Raw genomic sequence first — 22536 nt, forward strand, 5'->3', positions numbered from 1 at the left:
AGTTTTCTAAGACTAGTCAATAGGAAAGTCCTATGGCTAGACCTAGGCTACTAAAGAAGTTTCTAGACCTCAACCAAAATTGAGGTCAACAGTGACAGACTAAAAGTCCCAAATTTGATCTTAGTGTTTAAAAATTAAAGCGAGAGTTAGCCTTCAGGGGAAGGGAAGTGGGAGCTCTAGAGTGGGAGCCAGTATTCTCCTAGCATAGCCACAGATTTAGGGACTAAACCTAAGATTAGCCAAGGATTTTCTTTAACACTGAATCAAGGTAGAGAATTAAAATTATTTCTATTTAGCACATACAAAATTTAATGCATCTCATTCCTTTACATTATCCAATTCACTACATAAGAATAGTAGTTTTTAACATCTTAAAATTCTCCAAACCAACTCATTCAAAAAGGGTTATCTTTAGAATTAATATTTATATTTAGGAATAGTTACTATCCTTACATTTAACAATCGCATTTAGGAGTAGTTTCTAGATAAAACACCATTTTAATCGACATTCCACACTAAAGACTAATAGTAGTAGACTAGATTTTGATTAAGGACATCTTTCCTCACTTCCTCGTGGGATCGATATTCGGGGCTTAATCAGAAAGTTCTATAATATTACGTGCACTTGCGTAGAACCTATAGTGTGTGAACTATTTGCTATATTTCATAATATTTAAATTTTGTATATTAGCTGCTAAATATAAATTGGGTCAAGTTTTTGGTCGTCTTTTGAAAGCTAAATTACTGTGTAATTACGAGTCGAGTCAAGTTTTTGGCACCGTCTCAGGGTAATTGAATTGACATAAAACATGCAAAAAAATAACAAGCACTAGGAGCGCATCACTTATTTCATGCCTACATTAAGTAAATATTTTGTGCTTACTATTTTTGGTTGTCAAGAGAGATCTGAGGTGCACCCCCACTGATACTCCCCTCACTTATACTTAAGAAAGGTTTATTGGCCGTCCAAAAAGAAGTGGGTTCAAAAGGTTTAGACAACAGTACCACTTGTAGGTTTAGCTCTAATTTATGAGGCTGTGGTTTGAGTCCCATGACATACTGTCCCTTTCGATCAATCATAACTTGTATCTACTTTGGGTTAACCCCAAGGGTGAGCCCAAGCTAAATCCTAAAAAGGACCTATGCAGGGATCTTTTTGATATTCCTGATGAGCTTCTCAAAGAAGATGACCTCCTCAGCGAAGCGTTACATGAACTTGAGATGAAAACTCATCAAGTCATGACCGTGATTACTCATGGTCAACGGTCTACTTATGACAACCCTGCTCTGATCTCAATGAGTGTGATCATCAAAAGCCCGTAGAGGCTCAGGATGTCCCTATGACCGATCAGCGGGCCCTTCATAGGAGGAGAATATCACCCTTTTATAGGGTTAGATATCTCTCCTTATTGCCCATATCATAGTGTATTAAGCTAACCAAGCTGGATCTAACATATTCCTACCTCCTACACAAATAGAGACATGTTTGGTGACACATGTCGTACTATCTGAACCTGCAAGGCATGAGCGAGTGCCTTCAAACACACCTGCAATCCTTAGTGAATGCAAAAGTCTAGGCAGCCTTAGTAGCTTAACAAGTTGAGCCGGTATTTCACAGAGGTAAACCTTACCCCGAGGTGTAGGAGTACATACTGCACCCTCCGGGCTTTGTCCCTTAACTTTCCAAAAAATTTGATGGGGTCAGAAACCTTCGTCAACACATTTCTCAGTTTCATGCATTGTGTTGCAATGTCAGGAAAAATGATATTTTGCTCCTTTGCCTCTTTGTTATTAGCTTAGCTGGATTTGCATTTGAATGGTATGCAGACATATCAAACGACACCTTTATAATTTCACCAAACTATAAGATGCGTTTGTGAAATGCTTCACCGGTGTGCATCATTGAGTCACTTTGCATGATTTGATTTTGTCCCACCAAAATGACGACAATTCTTTGATAGATTTCATTATTCATTGTGCAACTTGAGCATGAAATGCGATTGACTTCTATAGGAATAAAATGTTGTTGCATTTCTCATGGGCAAAGTCAAAGGCCCTGTCTTTGTTTTGCTCAGTATCACTCCATTCAAGGTCTTTAAGGTTTTGATAGAGAAGGTAGCTAGATTGCAGGATACTACAGGGTCTTTTGGTTCTCAAGTCAGATGATAAAACCAAAGGTAAAAAGCCTTTTTTAGCTAGCCCTTCAAGGAGGACAAAAGAGAGCTTAGTGTTGAAAACAATTGATAGCAAGTTGAAAAAGCATATTCTATCTGCCGAGACAGCTCACTCCTCTTCTTAGAAGGTCATAATTAGAAGAAGCATAGAATATACTCTTTTAGGAGAGATTTCCTTCGGAAGATCTTCAAAGTTTTTTTTCAAGCAGGGCATGCAACTTCCTATTCCAAAGAAGCCCGACATGATAGAGAAGACCAAGGAGCCCAACTATTGCCAACAACATAGGCATCTAGGGCACGTGCTTGAAAACTGTTACATCTTTAAGAATTAGCTTGAAGCCTGCCACAAAGTGAGAGAGATAAAGACTTTAGAGTAGTATCTAGAAAAGCCTCTTGGACAAGAATCAATCAAAGTTGTTGCAGTTGTTCCAACCACTCCTACTATATATTCTACCTGTGATGTAATTTTTGCTGAGATACTTTCTTTCTTTTCTACTGTAAACGTTAGCTCAAAGTAGGAGTCTATTTTCTCTGAAGCATTTTGTATTGATGATGAAGCAAAAAATGAAGACACTTTGGAGTACTTTTCAGTGTTAATGTTTACCTCTCCTGACACTGACACATTCTTAGCGAAGGAGTGGAAAAATACCTGTTAAAGCCCTTCTTCAACGAAACTTAACACACTCATGATGACTTGAGTGATTCACCAAATGGTGTAGGTGAGACACCTCTTTCTCATAGCCCTTTCATAGAGCCTTTTCTTGAGTGTCCTGTTGAGAGTGATCCTAGTAGGTTTCCTAACAAGGATATTCAAGAGGTCCGCTAACTAAGTGACAAGCTCCTTCTTCCAAGGGTGGCTAAGCCTACCTCAAATGATAAAGGGAAGATCACCACCCAAAAGGTAGATGGCCCTTGTAAGGTTTCTACCCAATGCAGAAGAACCAAGAAACCCTCTAATGGGGTGAATTACAATGTGCTAGCACATTTGAAAAGGTTTCCAATATCGTTGAGCATCTATGTTGCTCTCCTTCTATCTTTTAAGTTGAGGGAGAGTTTTGTTAAGGATCTTTTAGAGTGTGATGTCTTGCATTCCTATTACTCCATAGAGAGAATGAAGGAGGAGGTTTTAACGCAAGACATAGCTATAGTCACTTTTTTCTGAGGACGACTTGTTGTTGTGAACTACAGACTAGAATCATCCCTTATACGTGACAAATATGATATATGATACACATTTGAACTAGATCTTAGTAGCCCCAAAGCATCAGTTAACATCATTAGTGTTCGCACTTTGGAGTTAATTTCATTAAATTCATGACGGTTGTGCTCTGTTTGGATCATTTTGAATGGCTTCAGTGAGAAGGGTTCAAAGACCCTTAGATCAATCACCCAAATTCCACGTCATACATGGTAAGACATCCTTCAGAGCCTTGCTTGAATGACTTTGGATTCATCAGTACAGAATGATACCTTCGACCCTCCACCAGTGCATCAAATATGTATGGAGGTGAAGAGTTTCCCATTCTGGGTGATATTCAGCCTTTTTAGGTGAATAAAGTTGGTACATATGATGATGTTGAGTAAATACCTCATAAGACATCTCTACCTTTTTCTAGCACAATAGGATGCCCAAGGGCCCCTTCCTTCCTTAGCTCTCACCTAGTCAAAGGGGAAGAGATAGTTAAGAAGATGGAAAAGCTTTGTGCACCACCTATAGTGGAGACAAGTAGAAGGTTCCCTACTTTTCTGACTTCTAAGGTCACTATGTGTGTCAAACTCGATACAAATTTTGAGGTAGAAGAGGCCTTGCAGGTAGGCAACCTGAATGTCCACATAGTAATAGTCCATATGACTTTGATGAGGAGATTTTGTGGTCTCCGTCAGCGGTCATGATCCCTCAAATGTCCAAATTATCTTTGGCGGATGAAGTGTTGACTATCGGCCTGGTATCACAAGGCATCATAGGGATCTGACAGCTTCACGTACTTCTATAGTCGATGATCTCAAGACATTCTTTGTACCTCCTAGAACCATGTATAAGGAGAACGGTATTTTTTTCGACAAAGTCGATTCACATGTAACTAATTATAGTGTAATGTGTTTGAATGTTGATAATGAACAAACATATGATATACTTCTTTCTTTTGACTGTTCACCTCTTATTGCTAAGTTACAAGGATGTTTTCTAATAGGAAACCTTTTGAAAATGATTTTAAATTAAAATAAAATATTTTAACATAATCAAACTCAAAACCCTTACAAAATCAAACTCTTTGAATTTAAAATACTTTTAAAACTAAAACTAAAATTTAAAACCTCTTTTAAAAATTAAGAAGATCCCTTTTTAAATTCAATTTCAAAATTCAAAACTTTCTTCTAAAACAAAAATCTTACAGTTAAAATCTCTCAAGATTTAAGAAATTTCTAATATCAAACTTCTTAAAACATTTTATAAACACTTAAAACCTAAAACTTTTAAAAAGAGTTTCAAAATTTAATTATGCTTTCTCAAATTAAACTTGACTAAAAAAAGTTAATAAAATCCTTTTTAAAGAAATCTTTCAAACTACTATTTAGCTTAGGAAATATAACACAAGAATTTATAAGTTCTATCAGGCTCTCTTAATTGCTTAGCCTATTCAAGACTTATATATTCACTAGCATAAGTGTCTCTAGAATGAACACGTTCCCCCCCACCCCCACAACAAAATCATGTGATCTCGTAGCGTTGGCCTTTGAATATGTAAGTCTTTGGGGAATTTAAATCTACATAATTCATATATAAGTACATTTGTATCACTCACATTTTATTAAATGATAAAATTATTTTCTGAGAATTCATTTTGATCATTAAATATGAAGAGTGTAGACTTGGAAGTTTAAGTTGAATTATTTTGAATATTAGTGTCAACCATATGTATAACTCTAAAAATGAGGAACAAGAACATTTAGCATAGAAAAATAAACTTCAAATCATTAGAAGAACCCTGATTTCTTAAACCAACCACAACCTAAGAACATTGAAACGTCAAACTCTAAGAAGAACATTGTTTTGCCACCATAAATGAAAAACTTAGGAATCAAATAAATCACCAGTTAAATATTGAACCTTCGAAAATAATTAAAATGAATCAACTCTATTTTTCACAACCACAACCTAGGATAGCTCCAAACTGTGAACTCTAGGTTAGCCAACGTAGAAGAAAACTCAGGTCACACATTCTTAAGCAATTTAGTCTAGAAGCCTAGGTTAGATTAATAGTTACCAAATATATATACTTATGGACTAGAGCTTCTAAAACAGATGACCTATATTCTAAGAGGATGTAACCCATCGTTATTGACGAAGATTCCCCAAACCATTTAATAATAGGATGGTCTACCTTAAGTCATTGATATGACGACAAGGAAGACCTATTTTTATATTGTTGGTTAATAGTCTAAGGATATTAATGCACCTGGGATGAAGGAAAGTCATGAGTATCTTGACATGGGTTGATGAAAAGTCATAGGCATCCTATTTAAAAACCTTAACAAATTTTAACAAACTTGAAAAAATCTTAATAAATTTAAACAAACTTAAATAATTCATAAACCTTAAAAATTTTTAAAAAAACCCTTAAAAATAAATTAAAAAACCCTTAATTAACTTTAACAAGTAATAACCAACTTTAAGAACATTAAACAAGCTCAAATTTAATAACTCTTAAATGAACCTTAAGAATCTTTAAGCAAATGTTAAGGTAAACTTAAAATAAACAAAATAAATTAAATCCATAAGACTTAAAAAATTTTCAACAAATCAGTTTTAAAAGCTTAAAACACCATTTTCATAATCTAATAACAAACTTAAACAAATCAAACTTAAATGTCACCCAAAAATGAACCCTTAAAATGAAATTAATTCAACCAACTCAAGTCTTAGCTCTAGTGAAACCATCTTTATCCAAGCTCATTCAATCATCTAATTCCAATCATTCCAATATGTCCATGTTAAAATCGATCATCTCGCAGACACTAACTAATGACCGAGAAAAATATAACTTTAATTAAGAGCATTCTTAGGAACAACTCATGAGATGTAATTAACCATGAAGAAGACCCTTAAAAGGAATGTCAAACCCCAGAATAAAATAAACCTTATCGTACACCCGTAAGGTAAGGGAAAAATCTGGTTTCGTAGATCTATAAATCATACAAATTTTCATCATCTGAGTTATTAGATCCATTCTAAGATAGTACTTTTGTCTTTTCGATTAGTATATTATTCTTCAAATGTCGTGTCTGATTATTTTAATAGAAATCTTTTTGAGATATATTGTGGCTAAAAAATAAAAACCCCATCAAGTTGTTGTAATCAAACACACTTGAAAGGGGAAATTACAACAAGCATGACACAAACTCACATGGGGGTTCGATCCATGGGTGTTAAAGGTCGGCTAGCTTGCTGGGGAGTGGAGGTAATTAGTTGAACTGAGCTGTGGGTAGTTAGGACAAAAAAGGAGCTAGAATGGCGGCAACAACAAAGAGAAGGGGGTCAGTCATTAAAGAAGTAGATAGAAAGAATGATCTCGGGTTCTACAAGCAAGGGAGGAGGATATTGAAGTGAAGGGAGGAGTTGCGACAAGTGCAACAGAGTGGAATGAGAGAAATAGCTGGTGAGTGGCTGGAACAACAAAAAATAACCATGAATGTCTGTTTCCAATCAACAAAAATGAGTGGGAATGACGATGGCAACGACAAGGAAGCAGTTGGACTACGAGACAGCCAAAGGAAGACTGTCATGGGGCTATGACAATGACAAGGATGGATGGACGATGAGGAATTGCAGAAAGATAAACAAAAGGACTAATGTCAGGTGGTTATAGTGAGGAGAAAGGCATGCTAGTGAAATGAAAGGGATGCAAGAAGGGATATGGATAATAATCACTAACTAGAAACCAAAATACGAGTGATGTACCATCTGGAACCCTAAGATACAACCCTTGAATAGAAGAAGACACACCGGTGTCTGTACTGATACAAAACAAAAAAAAAAAACTAACTCTAAAATATAAGGAAAGAAAATATAAATTAATAAGATAACTAGGAGTATCCCATTAGAGCGACTGAACCCACGACCACAAAAATACTTGGACCAGTTCAGTCCAAGTGTGAATTGGCTTCCACTTCGATCACGAGTAATCTTGTGCGTGAGATCTAGCTTCAGTCTGCTAGGGTTAGAGAAGCTGCTATGACATTCATCAAAGCTTTCATCTGCATAGTGAAGTGAGTGGGGTTGTTGTAATCTTTCTAGGTTGAAGAGTCTTCAACTACATCAATATGAGAAACTAGGTCCCATTGTCGCTTGCATTAACCCCAAAGCACTTGAGAACCCCATTTGCGAGTAGTGATCCATGTTGGTCCAGTCTTTTGAGATCTCACTACTAAACTGAACTAGGACTGCATGTCACATATATACTATTGGATCCTCCCAAAGTAACCTAAGTTTAACTCAATCTGAACTAAAGTGAGGGTAGCATGAATCTCCCCGAATAATGGCGACCATGGCAATAAGCTATCAAATAGGATGACCTAAAAATCTTTATGTTCTAACTGACATGTATTTGAAGTTGACTCTTTTGTCTAGCTATCATCTGTCATCACCAAAATGGATACTTTCTACATTTCTCTACTGGAAAAAGCACATGTAACCTCGGAATCCACGTAAGTTAAGAGGACGAAGTGCATTCCACCCTTCGTGAAGCAGTAGGTGCTCTTATACCCATCATGTAGAGTCCTACGATCATGTTGTTATGGTCTTCTCAACAGAAGGAAGCAGGCATCCATGGTGCCACATCACACCAAACTTGATCCTGCAAGTGGCTCCTAATTGAAAACTTTATGAGACAATTCATGTCACCCTATTATCATTCTTCAACCACATCTGTGAATATGGTTGTGCATGTCTTTAATTCATGAAGCTAAATTCATCCACCATTTGTGTGTATGTTCTTACTGATCCCTCCATCAATGATGAGAGTGTATACTCTTCCTTTCACGGTGCAACGAGTGTAGAATATATTGTGGCAAAGCGAGTGCCGCTCCCTCATATCCTCAATCTAGAGGGCATGCAGAACCATGAGCATCTCACCCTCATTCGGTGGAAAACAATACTCCTCACCCAATTCATCAGCAACCTCTTTTGGCTCACCGGGCAATCAGAAGCAATGTGTCCAAAACCATGACACCTAAAGCATTTCCTGGTTGGGATTGTATTGGTTCTGTTATTATTTTCAAACTTCTTCTCACTCGAAGTGTCTATTTCCTGCTCATGACTAATCGACTCCACTCCCTGAGCTTGGTCATCCTGAGATTTCCAACTATGTGTGTTTGTCTAACTACGATGGTTGTCTGCTCAATTTTGGTTATTTCTCTACTTTCAATGCTAAAGTTTACACTCCCATCAGTGTCCAATAGGGTAGCAATTGGGCCACATTACTGATGGAAGAATTCAGGCCTCCAGGGTATTTAGCTATGGTGTGTTCCTTCCGCTCCTTCCACTCACAGCTGCAAACATATTGTAATCTACTACTCCGTCGATAGCCCCTACTACATGTAGTGAAACTTCATGAAAAAATCTTAGTGGTAGTGCGGGGGTAAGTATTGTCGTTGAATCTCCAAGTTCATCTTCTCCCAAAAAGTGTTATGTCCCGTCCTTTTGTTTATATCTCCCTCTTCATGTTCTCCCACCACAAAGAAGGTTTCTTCTTCAGCTTAATGGAAGCAAGTTTCACTCTCCTATAATTGGACACCTTGTATTCAATGATTCGCTTAACAGTCTGCATCTACTTTAGAAAATCATCTGTATCCATTCTCCCCTCAACGTCTGGTAGATCCACCTTCATTCCCAGATCTCAATATCCTCTACTAGACAAATCATCTTTGTATTTTCTAATAAACACTCTATCTTTGTATCTTCTAACAAGTATCTCATTTCGATGTCTTCTGAAATGTGTCTCATTTCGGTATTTTTCAGTAGGCACCTCAACTTTGTGTCTTCCAATAAACACTTTAGCTCTAGGACTTCGTTGATACTGTACTCCACAAACCATTGTGGCATGTCTTCTTCTTCACTGGAATTATCCTTACTGAAGAGATTTAAGTGTTCTTGCTCTACTTCATGAATTTTACTATTATGCTCGTTGGTGATCCCTCCCTGGTTCATTTCCTCAATGGCATCAATCCAATAGAGCACTTGGCATGGTTATCGCTGCATCTCTTCCATAGTAAACTCCTAATCGTCATCCGACACTTTGCTTCTCGATGGCATGATTATGATTTGGGTGGGAATAGATGGAAGGAGGTGTATAATTGTGTTGTAGGGTAAGAAATTTTTGGGTAGAGATATGGGGGATGCTAGAAACCCTAGGGAAGGACTAGGGTTAGGCTGACCCGATACAAATGATACCAGGGTTGACCAAAATCATGAAAGGAAAAGCAAATATTATTACTAAAAGAAAATAGGTGGTTACAATCAAGCACAATTGAAAGGAAAGATTACAACAAACACAACACACTCATATGAGGGTTCGATTCATGGGTGGTGGAGGTGAGCTAGGTGATCGAGGAGTTGAAGTAGGTGGTTAAAATGGGTTGTGTTGAAGGGGTTGTAAGGGTGACAATAACAAAGAGGGGTCAAACAATACCAAATAGGCTGGAAAAAATAGTCTTAGGTTGCGACAGTAAAGCACAAGGATGTTGGAAGCAAGGAGGAGTTACGGGCTTGCAGTAAGGGCAATAGGCTAAAATGAGAGAAACAATTGACCAACAACTGGAACAACAGAAAGCAACCAAGAACAACTTTTTCCAAACGACGACAACAAGCAGGAAAAACGATAACTGGGGGAACGTGTGGTAGTACAGGATAACTCATAAATGACTATCTTGGGGCTGCGATGATGAGGATGGTTGAACAACGAGAAATTGCATAAAGAAAAATAAAATCGCTATCGTCGGGGTTACTGCATTGAGGAGGAAGGTGTGGTAGGGAAGAGAGAGGAAAGCAGAAAGGGATGAGAAAGATTATCACCACCTAGAAATCAAGATACAACCAAATCGTCACCTACAACACTAGAATGCAATCCTCGAAGGGAAGAATAGATGAGAACCGTCCCAAGAGAAAACACATGAAAAAATAACCCAAAAACATAAAAAAAAAACAAATATATAATTAGATGATAGCTAGGAATGACCCCATTAGATCTACAAGCCCCACGACCACAAAATTACATGGAGCAATCGGCTCCCTCTTCAGTCGCAGGTAATCCCAGGCAAGAGATATCCCGCATCATCATTACCACCATCTGCTCATAATGTTTGTACAGAGGAATTAAATTGAAGTTCAACGCATCATTTGAATGTAGTAAAATGCGATCAGATTTCATTCTTTATAAACATTGGGAACAACCAAGGAAAATGGAAAAAATCATCAACAAATACTGCAAAGCAACGAATTCCTTGTAAAGAAGGATATGGGTATGCCCCCAATCATTAGATGCAATAAGTTCTAAAAGCTTATATATATTCTTACTATAACTTGGAAGGAGAACCGGTGACATTTTGCTAGGGTATATGAATTACAAAACGGAAAACTGCTTGGTATAAATGAGCAAGGAGGTTGATGCAACATTGCAGATGCTCTAATACCATGAAAGGCAACTCTAGCCAAAACCTGCTGATTACAGAGAAATGGAAGCATAGAAAAAGAGAAACGAGGAACAGAGAACATACTAAAGCATTGTAGTGGCTCGCCGTGATTAATTAAAATGCTACAGTAATGTAGAAGTCTATTTATAGATATAATAGACGATTCTAGAGATAAATGGTTATAGGAGTAAAGATAAAACGGTTGAGATATGTTTAGATGATCCAAAGACTGCTGTGTGCTTCATGAGGTTGTTTCCCGCCAAATTCCAACGGTTTTCATGGCAGTCCACCCACGCATTTCGGTTGTAGAATAACCAAATACTCTTTACAATCCAAGCATATGATAAAATAATAATAATAATAAAGGTGACTTGATTAAAATGACAAACATAACAAGTTTAAAGTGAAGATGAAAAGGTCCACTTATCTAAAATATAAAAAAAAAATTGATTGATAACAGATTCCACTAGAAACTGAGCATTGCATGTTATTTCGATTCAGGTAAAAATCGTGAAGGGGAAAGGCTTCGTTTTAAATCAGTAAAAGAAAAGCTTTTGACCTCTCAGAAGTTCTCTCAGAAAATTAGGTTAAAACAAAGTTGATTCCTCAATCTAAAAGTTCCGCTCTTCAGCTCAAACATTTCTCTTGATTTCCTAAGTGAACTGCAGCCAGAAATAAGAATTCTGAACCCTAAGAACACTCTGCTTCCACATAATAGTGGCTCAACTATCATGACATCAGAAGCAGAGCTCCTGAAATACTCTAAAGCTGGTGAAATGGTGTCCTATAAATCACTTAAAATTAGAAGGATTCCTTTGATTAGCTCCAGGAGTGAAAACTGGAAATCGATCAACATCCCCCCTATCGCCTCTAACATCATGAACATTAGAATCTCTCCGTAAACCGTCCTCTATTCTTTGGCCATCTCTTCCTGTGCTAGCAAGAAGAGGGCCGCCAAAAAATATTGACTGTTCTGTATATGTCAACCTCTCCTGATGCTGTGAGGTACCAACCGAAGAAGAAGAGCTTGATACATTGGTCCTCCTTCCATAACCTCCTACTTCAGCTGAAGTATTTGTTGCAGGAACTCTACCCCTGAATGGAACTTCAGTGTTTTCAGGCCTAGTTGATGGTAAAACAGACACATACCTTCCAGCTTCTTGATCCCACACAACTGAACTCCTCCTGCTTTCCCTGACAATTGAATTGGCAGATTGAAACATTGGATTGCTAGGTTGCATACTAGGGATATTGGATGGTTGAGTATTTTGGAGAGACCCTCTTGGCCTTGTAGGATTTGATGGCTGCATTGGTAGTGGATTCAAAGCATAAGGTTGTTCATGGATGTGCAGAGGACTACTAAGACTACTAGCTGTTTGTGTGCCATTTTCGTAGTCATCCTTGCTTGCAATGCTTTGTGGGTATGAGTTGCTCAAAGGTGAGTGTTTGGGATCAGTTTTTGGTTCTTTGTTGGTGCCATAATCGATGCTCATGCTGCTTCTGACACTAGCATTACTGCTAGACTCGGTTTCTGGGATTTGACGACCTTCTATTGGTCTTAGAACGGAGGATGAAGCCCTGGCTTTAGCAGCTGCTTTCATTGCTTCATTTGAGTCCAATTTGGCAAGTTTCCAAGCGCTGAGTTTAACTGGCCTTTTGGACCTGTTTGTTTTGTCAATGTAGCCTGCTGAATCGGGATCTACTGTGGAGGGCACCATTCCAGGCTCTAGATGTGGAATGACCTCATCCTGTTGTGGAAAAAAGAAGTAAATAAAAGTTGAGATGTAATGTAATGAGTTGAGATGAATTTTTTGAGATTTATTGAGACAAGTAGCAGTAAGTTTCAAAGCATTCTAGAATTAATATCTGCACAATTTATCACTTTGGATATATGGACGCAAGAGTTTAAAAAAATAAAAATAAATATAAAAAAAAACATGAAAAATAGCACTAATGATGTAAAGCACGTAGTAATAGTCTATTTCCAGGACATAATAAAAACAGACACTTGGTAAAGGCAGTGTTCATCTTCATGCACCACCCGTCTTTATTTAAGGTACAAACCTTGTACTAAAAATATCTGCAAGTCTCTTAAATTTTCATACACAAAAATCAACAATTTAAGTGCAGAAATAATATGAATGAAATATTAGGGAGCTGAGGAAATCTACCCTTATAGATTTGAAAAAGCACTACTGCGCAACAAGTTGCAGAAATTACTTCAATAAGAAAGTGAGTTGGGCCCATTTTAATATGAAAAAACTCTTCCATATTTAATGCAAAAGAAGATAAATATTTGGAATAACTTAGGATCAGTTGTTCTTCCATCAAAGGCAATGTCAAGTCCTTAGATGACGATAATTCTACCATCGCTTGGTTTAATCTATGGATAATAACTCTCCTTCACAGAGCCTTTTCTAGTTTCTTCCAATTTTATTCAAACACGTTTATTGTTGCTTCAGAAGCTATGAAGAAAGGTTCTGCTTTCTACTAGAGAATTCTGATGGTGAAGCCATATCATTTAGTTCTTTATTCCTTAACTTCTATTACTTTATAATGCTGATGAGGAAAAACTAGTAGATTTAACAAAAACAACACTTCTAAACCCTACCAAACAACGCATTTTAATATCCCTTAAACCAAATAATCTTAAGCCTGGCTTATCTCCATTAATGGCTTAAGCAAATACGAGGATAAGCTGGGTGGATGGCAAGCTTATAATTATCTCTAGTGATAATTCAATAAATTTACATTGAAGCAGATCTAAAATTCATTAAAAATTTTGATCATCATTAAAACATATAATCATAATTAAGCTTATTTTTTCAAATGTTATCTTGAAAAGGTATTTAAACTTACTCTTTCATAATTAAGTAAAATTGCATTAATGTAAATCTACCACTTATCAAAATAAAGGAAAAAATTGCGTACAAAACAACCCAAAATCATAAGTAATCTTTATATTACTTGAGCTTATCATTTCAAAATAATTAATCTTATCATCGTATAATTAAGTAAATTTAAATCAAAGCAAATATAACATTCATCAAATTAAAGGAAAAATTATATACGCTACCAAATCTTTCATATTTATATATCTAACACCTAGGCAATAGAAGTGAACTAGCAAAATCAATTATTTGTGCGTACCATGACCAAATTATTGAGAATTTAAATTCAAGGAATAGAAAAATATGGGTTGTAGTTTTGTTGAGCGCTTTTGAGATTTTGCTAGAATTGATATAAAAAGTAGTACTTGGTGTGAGTTTTATAAATATGTAACACAGAAATTATCGATAAGATAATTTTAAAAGTAACAAAATTTATAATCATAATTAAAGTCTAAAAATTATTAAAGCAACTCGTATTTATGTGATAATACAAACAAATGATTTCTTACATGTTTAAGGCTCAAGTTCAGTATCACTTGGCATGGCTTATCTTAGTCTAGCTCAAGGCCCTGAGAAAATAGAAGACCTTTCAAAGTAAAAGCTTTGGTCTTTTTAATCATATTGAATACAGTGCAAGCAAAAAAATCTTATTAACAATGATCGGGCAAGCCACATCGTAAATGTTGCCTTTGCATCAAGAAAAAATTTGTTGAACAAATATTTATTTATTGTCTCGTAAAAATTAAGTTGTGTTCTAAGATTATATAAAAATTTTATTTCTAGTTAATTGCTGATATTTAAGTGAAGAACAAAAAAAAAGAAGTTCCATTAGAAAACATCTTTGCTGTCTTATTTCCTTTCATATATGTCAAATAGTATAAAATAACACTATCACTAGCGTAGTGCACCTCCTATATTATTTGTATGACAAGAAAAAATGAAACAAAATAGTGTGATTTATGTGTTATGTGTGAGTTACAGCGCATAATGCACATGGAACACACTGCTTTGTTTCTTAGTCCATTTCTTTAAGAAATTATGTGGTTGATTGATTCATTTCAACCACTCACAGACTAAGAACACAATTGTTGGAATATAGCCGTAATGAGAGCATTTTCATTACTAACTTCAACTCTCACGCAGATGAATTTGCTATATTGACTGATTTGAAGCTTAATGATAGATTTTTCAGAAGTATAAAATCATTATCATCCATTGCAGTTGGGTTTGCCTATATGCGTATGTTAAAAAGGCAGAGCTTATAGAATGACTTTTAAATATTGATAATCACTACTATATCTTGTTGTTAATGAATTGGAAAGTGACTTCTTTCCTATTAAGTTAAGCTTATTAAATGCTTTTTTATTTTCTCACTTCCACAAATAAAGGGGTAAATGCAATTTTGTATATAATGCTTTCATTATACTACAGTCATCCTCAATATATCTTTTAGTTTTTCATTTTCCAACCCATTTAAACATTCATTTCTTCATGCATGATCGTTTAAATCTCCAGCTTGTGGGCATGATTATCAAAGAAACACTCCTAACGTATAAATATAATCAAAGGTAATAGAGCAACTGTGACATCTTATTCAAAGATTAGTAAATACTATGCTCGAGTTTTAATTAATTATGATTGCTAATGGGCATGCTATTCTCCGTTTACTTCCTTTTCCCCGTAACCTCTATTCATGATTTGATACTTTGTTCTTTGTCAACCATTTGCTATTAATGAATGAACAGAAGAGTTGGATGGAGGACAACTTATGAAGATTAAGTTGTGATTAAAATATTATTGATATAAGCTTAAAATGATTTCAACTAATTTATAGTCATGCCCATGTTATGTTGATTGTAACTGTTTCATACTCTTGTTGCTTCACATATATGTATCCACAATTCATTGGCTTTCACTTAAATTATACAATGCCATCAAGTCCTAAGATGTAATTGTGCAATTTGTATGTTTTCTAATCCTAATTTTGTACAAATTCATTGGCTGTTTTTCAAATTTTTAAAGGGCAGTTTGCCTCACACCAATCAACTTAAGAAAATGTGAAAACATACACTGTAATTATTTTGTGGTTATTTCTTTTCAATTCCTGATTTTTTATGTTTTCTATTAGAAGTTTTTCTATGATTGTATAAAAACCGCACAAATCTTTTAATAAAATTCACTCAACTATTCTCTAATTATTGTGATGATGTCAGAACTATAGAAACTTTTTTCCTAAACATCTCTTCCTTTTATTTCTATTTTTCTAGTACAAAAAATTTTCATGTTTCAATTATTTTTCTACTACAAACACATTAGTGTCACATTTTCTCTATGACACCAAAAATAATGCTTGTATACCAATTGCCTCAGACTACTATAGATTCAATTAGGTAGTATTGCCTACTAAGCATGAGACACTAACATAACTGATCAAATTTGCATAGATGACTGAGTATGAAAAGAATTTACACATAGTATCCATTAGGATTAATCAGGAAAGAGAGTTGATAAATCAGAAATTTGAGCCTTTCTGTAATGAAGTCAGGACTAGACAAATTCCTTGCACCCAAGATACTACAGTAGAATAGTTCTAAGTAGAACAAAGAATGGAAGACTGTTGAATATCACTAGAACTATGCTCAGTGAATTTCACTTTAAGTATTTTTAGGATAAGGCGGTAAATATAGGATTTTATGAGATCAATAGATTAAACATTACATCTATCATTAAAAATACGCCCTATTATAAGATTCGGAGATAGATGAAGCCCAATGCAACCCACTTTCATGTTCTTAGATGTCAATGTTACATATTAAAAAATGGAGTTTGAGTAAATTTGATATTATATCAAAGGGAGGTATATTTACTTTTCATACTAAAAACTCGCCTACTACCTTGAATTACAAGTTAAACATAAGGATGAAAAAAATTCATATCTCAAACCAAGTACATTCATGTTTTGATCACAAGATTCAGCATAAAGAGATTGAAATCTATAGGTGCTCCCATAAACCCAAAAGCTAAGTTGAATAAAGATACAAGCTGAAAGGGGTAAGATAAGCTCTACATAGGTATGATATGATCACTGTTATATTTAACAAAAAAAAAAACCAAATATTATGTTTTTTATAACTTTACATGCGAAATGTCGAGCAGATCATAAGAAGCTACATCCCATAACTATGAAAATAAAAAACTTTGAATAACTTATATAAGAAATGCCCACAGGATTTTATTATGATAACAAATCATCCATCAATAACATAATTGTTGAAAGATCTCGTAAATAATGATGATTATATTCCATATTTGTTATACCTCTATGTTTAGAGGGTTATAAATTGTATGAGGAATCTTAGGACTATTTATTTTTCTATTTATTTTTTTCATTAATTAGAGAGATTAACTCACTCTTATATTTGTTATTATTCCTTTCCTTGTCTACAGTATTCTATTTTTATTGTTTTTCTTACCAGTAAGTCCTGTAAGGGTATTTATACCCCTCTTTACATAAATAAGAATAAGCTCTCTTATATTTTTCCACTATTTTTTCATGGTATCAGAGTGTCTGATCCTCTGTGGCGTCTTCCTCTTTTCCTTTTCTTCTCGTCTCGCGAAGGCGGTAATTCTCTGAAGGAGGTAACTTGTGGCGGCTACAATAGCGTCTGATCCTCTGTGGCGTCGTCCGCATCTCGAAGTCCATCTCAAATGCGGTAATCCTCTGTGGCATTCTCCGCTTTTCCTTTCTTCCCATCTCGCGAAGGCGGTAATTCTTTGAAGGCGGAAACAAGCAGTAGCGTCTTCCTCTGAGAAAGGATCAAGTCTTGCTGGCAAGGATCGCGCACGTGGTTGACAAAGCGATTCCACATCTTGAAGTCCTTTCAACAGCGAAGGCAGGAATCTTCTTTGCTCCGGCGGGCGAAGGCGGGTGAAGCTCAGGCTCGAGTAAATTCACCGTCTTTCATCACTAAAATGTCTGAAGTCACGTATAGGACAAGCCAACCTCTTCAACCATCTCAGTCCGAACCTCAGAAAAATACATCTGAAAACCATCCCATTCAGATCACTACAATTCGACTACATAGTGATATTTTTCTTCGATGGTCACAATCTGTTCGTATGTATCTCTGAGGAAGAGGAAAGATACTACATCACAGGTGATACTTACATCACAGGTGATACTAAACACCTTGACGTGAATGACATAACTTATGTCATTTGGGATATGTAAAACTCAATGGTAATGACATGGTTAGTCAATTCCATGACTAAAGAGATAAGTGCAAATTATCTGTGTTACTCTACAACCAAGAAATTATGGGACAATGTTTCAGAAATGTACTCTGATCTTGGAAATCAATCCCAAGTTTATGAGTTGACCCTACGACTTGGGAAAATTTCTGTGACAAAGAATTTCAATTCTCTTAAGCGTATTTGGCAGAACCTGGACTTATTCAACGATCATGAGTGGAAATCAAATAATGACGGCAACCAGTACAAGAAGATAGTGGATACTGGTCGAATCTTCAAATTTCTTGTAGGTCTAAACATTGAATATGATGAGGTCCGTGGCCAAATAATTGGAAGAAATCACCTACCTCCAATTGGTGAAGTTTTTGTGGAGGTAAGGAATGAAGAGAGTCGGAGACATGTGATGCTGGGAAAGAAGACTGCAGGTTCAATTGAGTCCGTGGAAGGATCAGCATTGGCTATTCCTGAAGCTCAAGAAGGAAAACTTCTCACAACCAACGTGTAGAGGACAAAAACAACCTGCACTGTGACTACTGTGGAAAGCCACGCCATACTCACGAAAAATGCTGAAAATTGCATTGTAAACCAACTAATGATGGTAAGAGAAAAAAATATGGTGAACATAGCACATATATCGCAAATGAGGCTGAGTCATCTCCACTTAGTAAAGAGCAATTAAGTCATCTTCTTAAACTGCTTAAGTCTTGCTCATCATCTAATGCTCATATCGGTTCTATAGCACAAACAAATAGTAATCTTTTGGCTTTTCAAGGAAGTACCAGTCCTTGGATCATTGATTCAGAAGCCTTTGATCATATGACAAGCTGTTCTCAAGTATCTGATTCATATTATTCATGTTCCGGTTCTGAAAAAATCAGAATTGCTGATGATAGTTTTTCACCCATTGTAGAAAAAAAAAATATTAAAATTTCAGAAACAATCTTTTTGAAATCTGTCTTACATGTTCTAAAACTTATATGTAATCTTCTTTCTTTTAGCAAATTGTCTAAAGATTTTGATTATTTCATTTTTTTCCTCCTTCCAATTGTGTTTTTCAGGACTGGAACTCGGGGGAGATGATAGGAACTGCTAGAGAAATAAATGGGTTGTACTACTATGATGGAGCTGATTCTATGAATAAAACAGCTCATGGATTAGATAGTACAAGTTCAAGTTTTGACTATGATCAAGTTATGTTATGACATAAAAGATTAGGGCATTCTAACTTTCCATATCTCAAATCTTTATTTTCTAAACTATTTAAGGGTATTGATTGTTCAAAACTTCATTGTGAAGCGTGTAATTTACTAAAAGTCATCATGTTTCGTTTCCAATAAAATCATATTCTGTTTCAAAACCATTTTATTTAGTGCATAGTGATGTTTGGGGCTTATCCAAAGTTAACACACTTTCTGAAAAAAATGATTTGTAACATTTATTAATGATCACACACGAGTTTTTTTGGTGTATTTATTGGAAAAAAAATCTAAAGTTAAACAACTAATTAAAATTTTTTTCACATGATTGAAAATCATATTCAAACAAAAACTGACATTCTAAGAACGGATAATGAGACCTGAATATTTCAACAAATATTTGGGAACATTTATTTTGGAAAAAAAATATTCTGCATCAATCCACTTGTCATGACACACCACAACAAAATGGTATTGCTGAAAGGAAAAAATAGGCATTTGCTCGAAGTTATCAGAACACTTATGTTTTCCATGAATGTTCCTAAATATCTTTGGGGTAATGCACTTCTTAACTCCTATTATTTAATAAACAGAATGTCATCTCGAGTTTTGAAATTTAAAACACCTTTATAAGTCTTAAAAAATTATTTTTCCACATTTAGGATAACAATTGATCTCCCTTTAAAATTTTTTGGATGTGTTTGCTATGTGCATGTCCCAAATGTGTTTCGCTTAAAACTTGAGCTGAAAAATGTGTTTTTATTGGGTATGCTTCCAATAAACGTGGGTACAAATACTTAATATTATCAAAAAGAAATTTTTTTGAGAGCATGGACGTCAAGTTTGTCGAGGATCGCCCGTTTTTTAAAAATAATTTTTTTCAGGGGGAGAACTTAATTGAAGAAAATAATTTTTGAGAAACTTTACACATTTCTTTAACTAATTATAATATGAAAACTAGGGTCAACACTACTAATCCTATTTTGTCAGATGTTACCTTATCAGAGACAGAGGGAGAAGTACTTCCAAAGGATCAAAATCTTCAACATGAGCTGTAGGCTTATACTAGGAAGAAATTCCGTAAAGTTACTACAACCCCAGTCATTCCCTCAGCAAATGTTCAATCACCTTTGTCGAATAATGACCCTACAACTCAAAGGTAATCTTCCCTCTACTTCTACTCCTTCTGATCTTGATCTTCCAATTGCTTTCAGAAAAGGAATCCGAACAAAAACAAAATATTCTATCACATAATACTTGTCATATGTAAAATTATCAAAAAATCATAGAGCATTTGTGTCTAAGATTTCTAATATGTTTGTTCTAAGAACTATTCAGGAAGCATCAGATGAACCGAGTTGGAAATTAGCTCTTATAGAAGAAATAAATGCTCTTAAAAGAAATAACACTTGGACACTCATTGATCTACATAAAGACAAAAAAACAGTTGGGTGCAAATGGGTGTTCACGATGAAGTTTAAAGTTGATGGAAGTGTGGAGAGATACAAAGCGAGACTAGTAGCAAAAAGATTTACTCAAACTTATGGTATTGATTACCAAGAAAATTTTGCTCCTGTTGCTAAAATTAACTCTATTAGAGTACTTCTTTCTCTTGCAGTTAACTTCAATTGGCCACTTCATCAATTTGATGTAAAAATTGTGTTTTTAAATTGAGAATTGCGAGAAGAAGTATATATGGACCTACCACCCAGATTTGAAAAAAAAATTTAGAAAAGGTAAAATATGCAAATTAAAAAAGTCTCTGTACGGGTTAAAGCAGTCTCCTAGAGCTTGGTTTGAGTGTTTTGGTGATGTTATTAAGAGACATGGATTCTCTCAAAGCCAAACTGTTCATACTCTTTTTTTCAAACATTCCATCAGAGGTAAAGTAGTCATTGTGATTGTGTATGTAGATGACATAATCATAGCAGAAGATGATCCTCTGGAGATTAGCAACTTGAAGAGAAAACTTGAAGCCGACTTGAAGAAGCCGAATTTGATATTAAGGACTTGGGAAAGCTGAAATATTTCCTCGGAATGGAGTTTGCAAGACCTAAGGAGGGAATTTTTGTCAATCAACGCAAGTATGTACTTGATTTACTCAAAGAAATAGGAATGACAGGTTGCAAGGCAGCAGATGCTCCAATTGAACTTATTATAAAGTTAAAAACAGTAGCAGCTAATGAGGTAATAGACAAAGCACGCTATCAAATATTGGTAAGGCGACTAATTTATTTGGCTCACACTCGACCTGACATAGCCTTTACAGTGAGTGGTGAGTGTTGTGAGTCAATTCATGCATTCACCTGGACCTACTCACTTCAAAGCTGTATTCCGAATTTTGAGATATCTCAAAAGAACTCCTGGAAAAGGACTTTTGTTCGAAAAGGGAGAACATCTTCTAATAGAGACCTGCACGGATGCAGATTAGGCAGGAGATGTAAATAATAGATGATCCACATCAGGTTTTTAGGCAGAAATCAGGTTACTTGAAAAAGTAAAAAACAAAGTGTGGTAGCAAGAAGTAGTGCTGAAGTAAAATTCCGCTCGGTGGCACATGGACTCTGTAAAGTATTATGGATAAAAAGACTCCTGGAAGAGTTGAAGATTCCTATACCAGCATCTATTAAAAATTACTGCGACAACAAGACTGCAATATCTATAGCTCAATTCAGTTCTACATGGCAGAACAAAACATGTAGAAGTTGATAAATATTTCATCAAGGAGAAGATAGATAGTGGCGTGACATGCATGTCATACATACCTACTGCTAGCCAAACAATAGATATTCTAACAAAAGGTCTTTCCAAAGTGCAACACAAGGATATAGTTAGCAGGCTTGCCATGAGTGACATCTTCATGCCAGCTTGAGTGGGAGTGTTGAAAGATCTCGTAAATAATGATGATTATATTTCATATTTGTTATAACTCTATATTTAGAGGGGTTCTAAATTGTATGAGGGAATCTCTATTTATTTTTCTTCTTAATTAGAGAGATTAGCTGCCCCTTATATTTGTTATTATTCTTTTCCTTGTCTATTATATTCTTTTTTTATTACTTTCCTTATCAGTAAGTCCTGTAATGGGTATTTATACCTCTCTTTGTATCAATAAGAATAAATCCTCTTATATTTTTCACTGTTTTTTCAATAATTCTATAACATAATCATCCAAAGTATATTAAAATTGATAGATATTTTTAGAGGAGAAGCTCAAAAGTGATTTATTTTATAATCGATTCATAACCATAGACGAACAACTTGTGAGCGTACTCACCAAAAGATTTTTAGGAAAAAATCTTTAAGAAAATATCAAGCAAGCTTGAAATAAGTGAC

General features: G+C 35.3%; 1 protein-coding gene across 1 annotated transcript in view; it reads right to left on the minus strand.

The window, feature by feature from the left end:
- Positions 1-11285: 11285 nt before the first annotated feature.
- Positions 11286-22536, minus strand: part of LOC110039034 (probable protein S-acyltransferase 19) — a 37177-nt gene continuing 25926 nt past the window's right edge. Inside the window, exon 9 of the mRNA XM_020743978.1 lies at positions 11286-12610. Within this exon, the coding sequence (XP_020599637.1) occupies positions 11654-12610 (957 nt within the window). The 3' untranslated portion in view covers positions 11286-11653. The remainder of the gene's footprint in view (positions 12611-22536) is intronic.

The sequence above is a fragment of the Phalaenopsis equestris genome, unplaced genomic scaffold (genome assembly GCF_001263595.1).
Source record: "Phalaenopsis equestris unplaced genomic scaffold, ASM126359v1 Scaffold234914, whole genome shotgun sequence".
Taxonomy (NCBI): domain Eukaryota; kingdom Viridiplantae; phylum Streptophyta; class Magnoliopsida; order Asparagales; family Orchidaceae; genus Phalaenopsis; species Phalaenopsis equestris.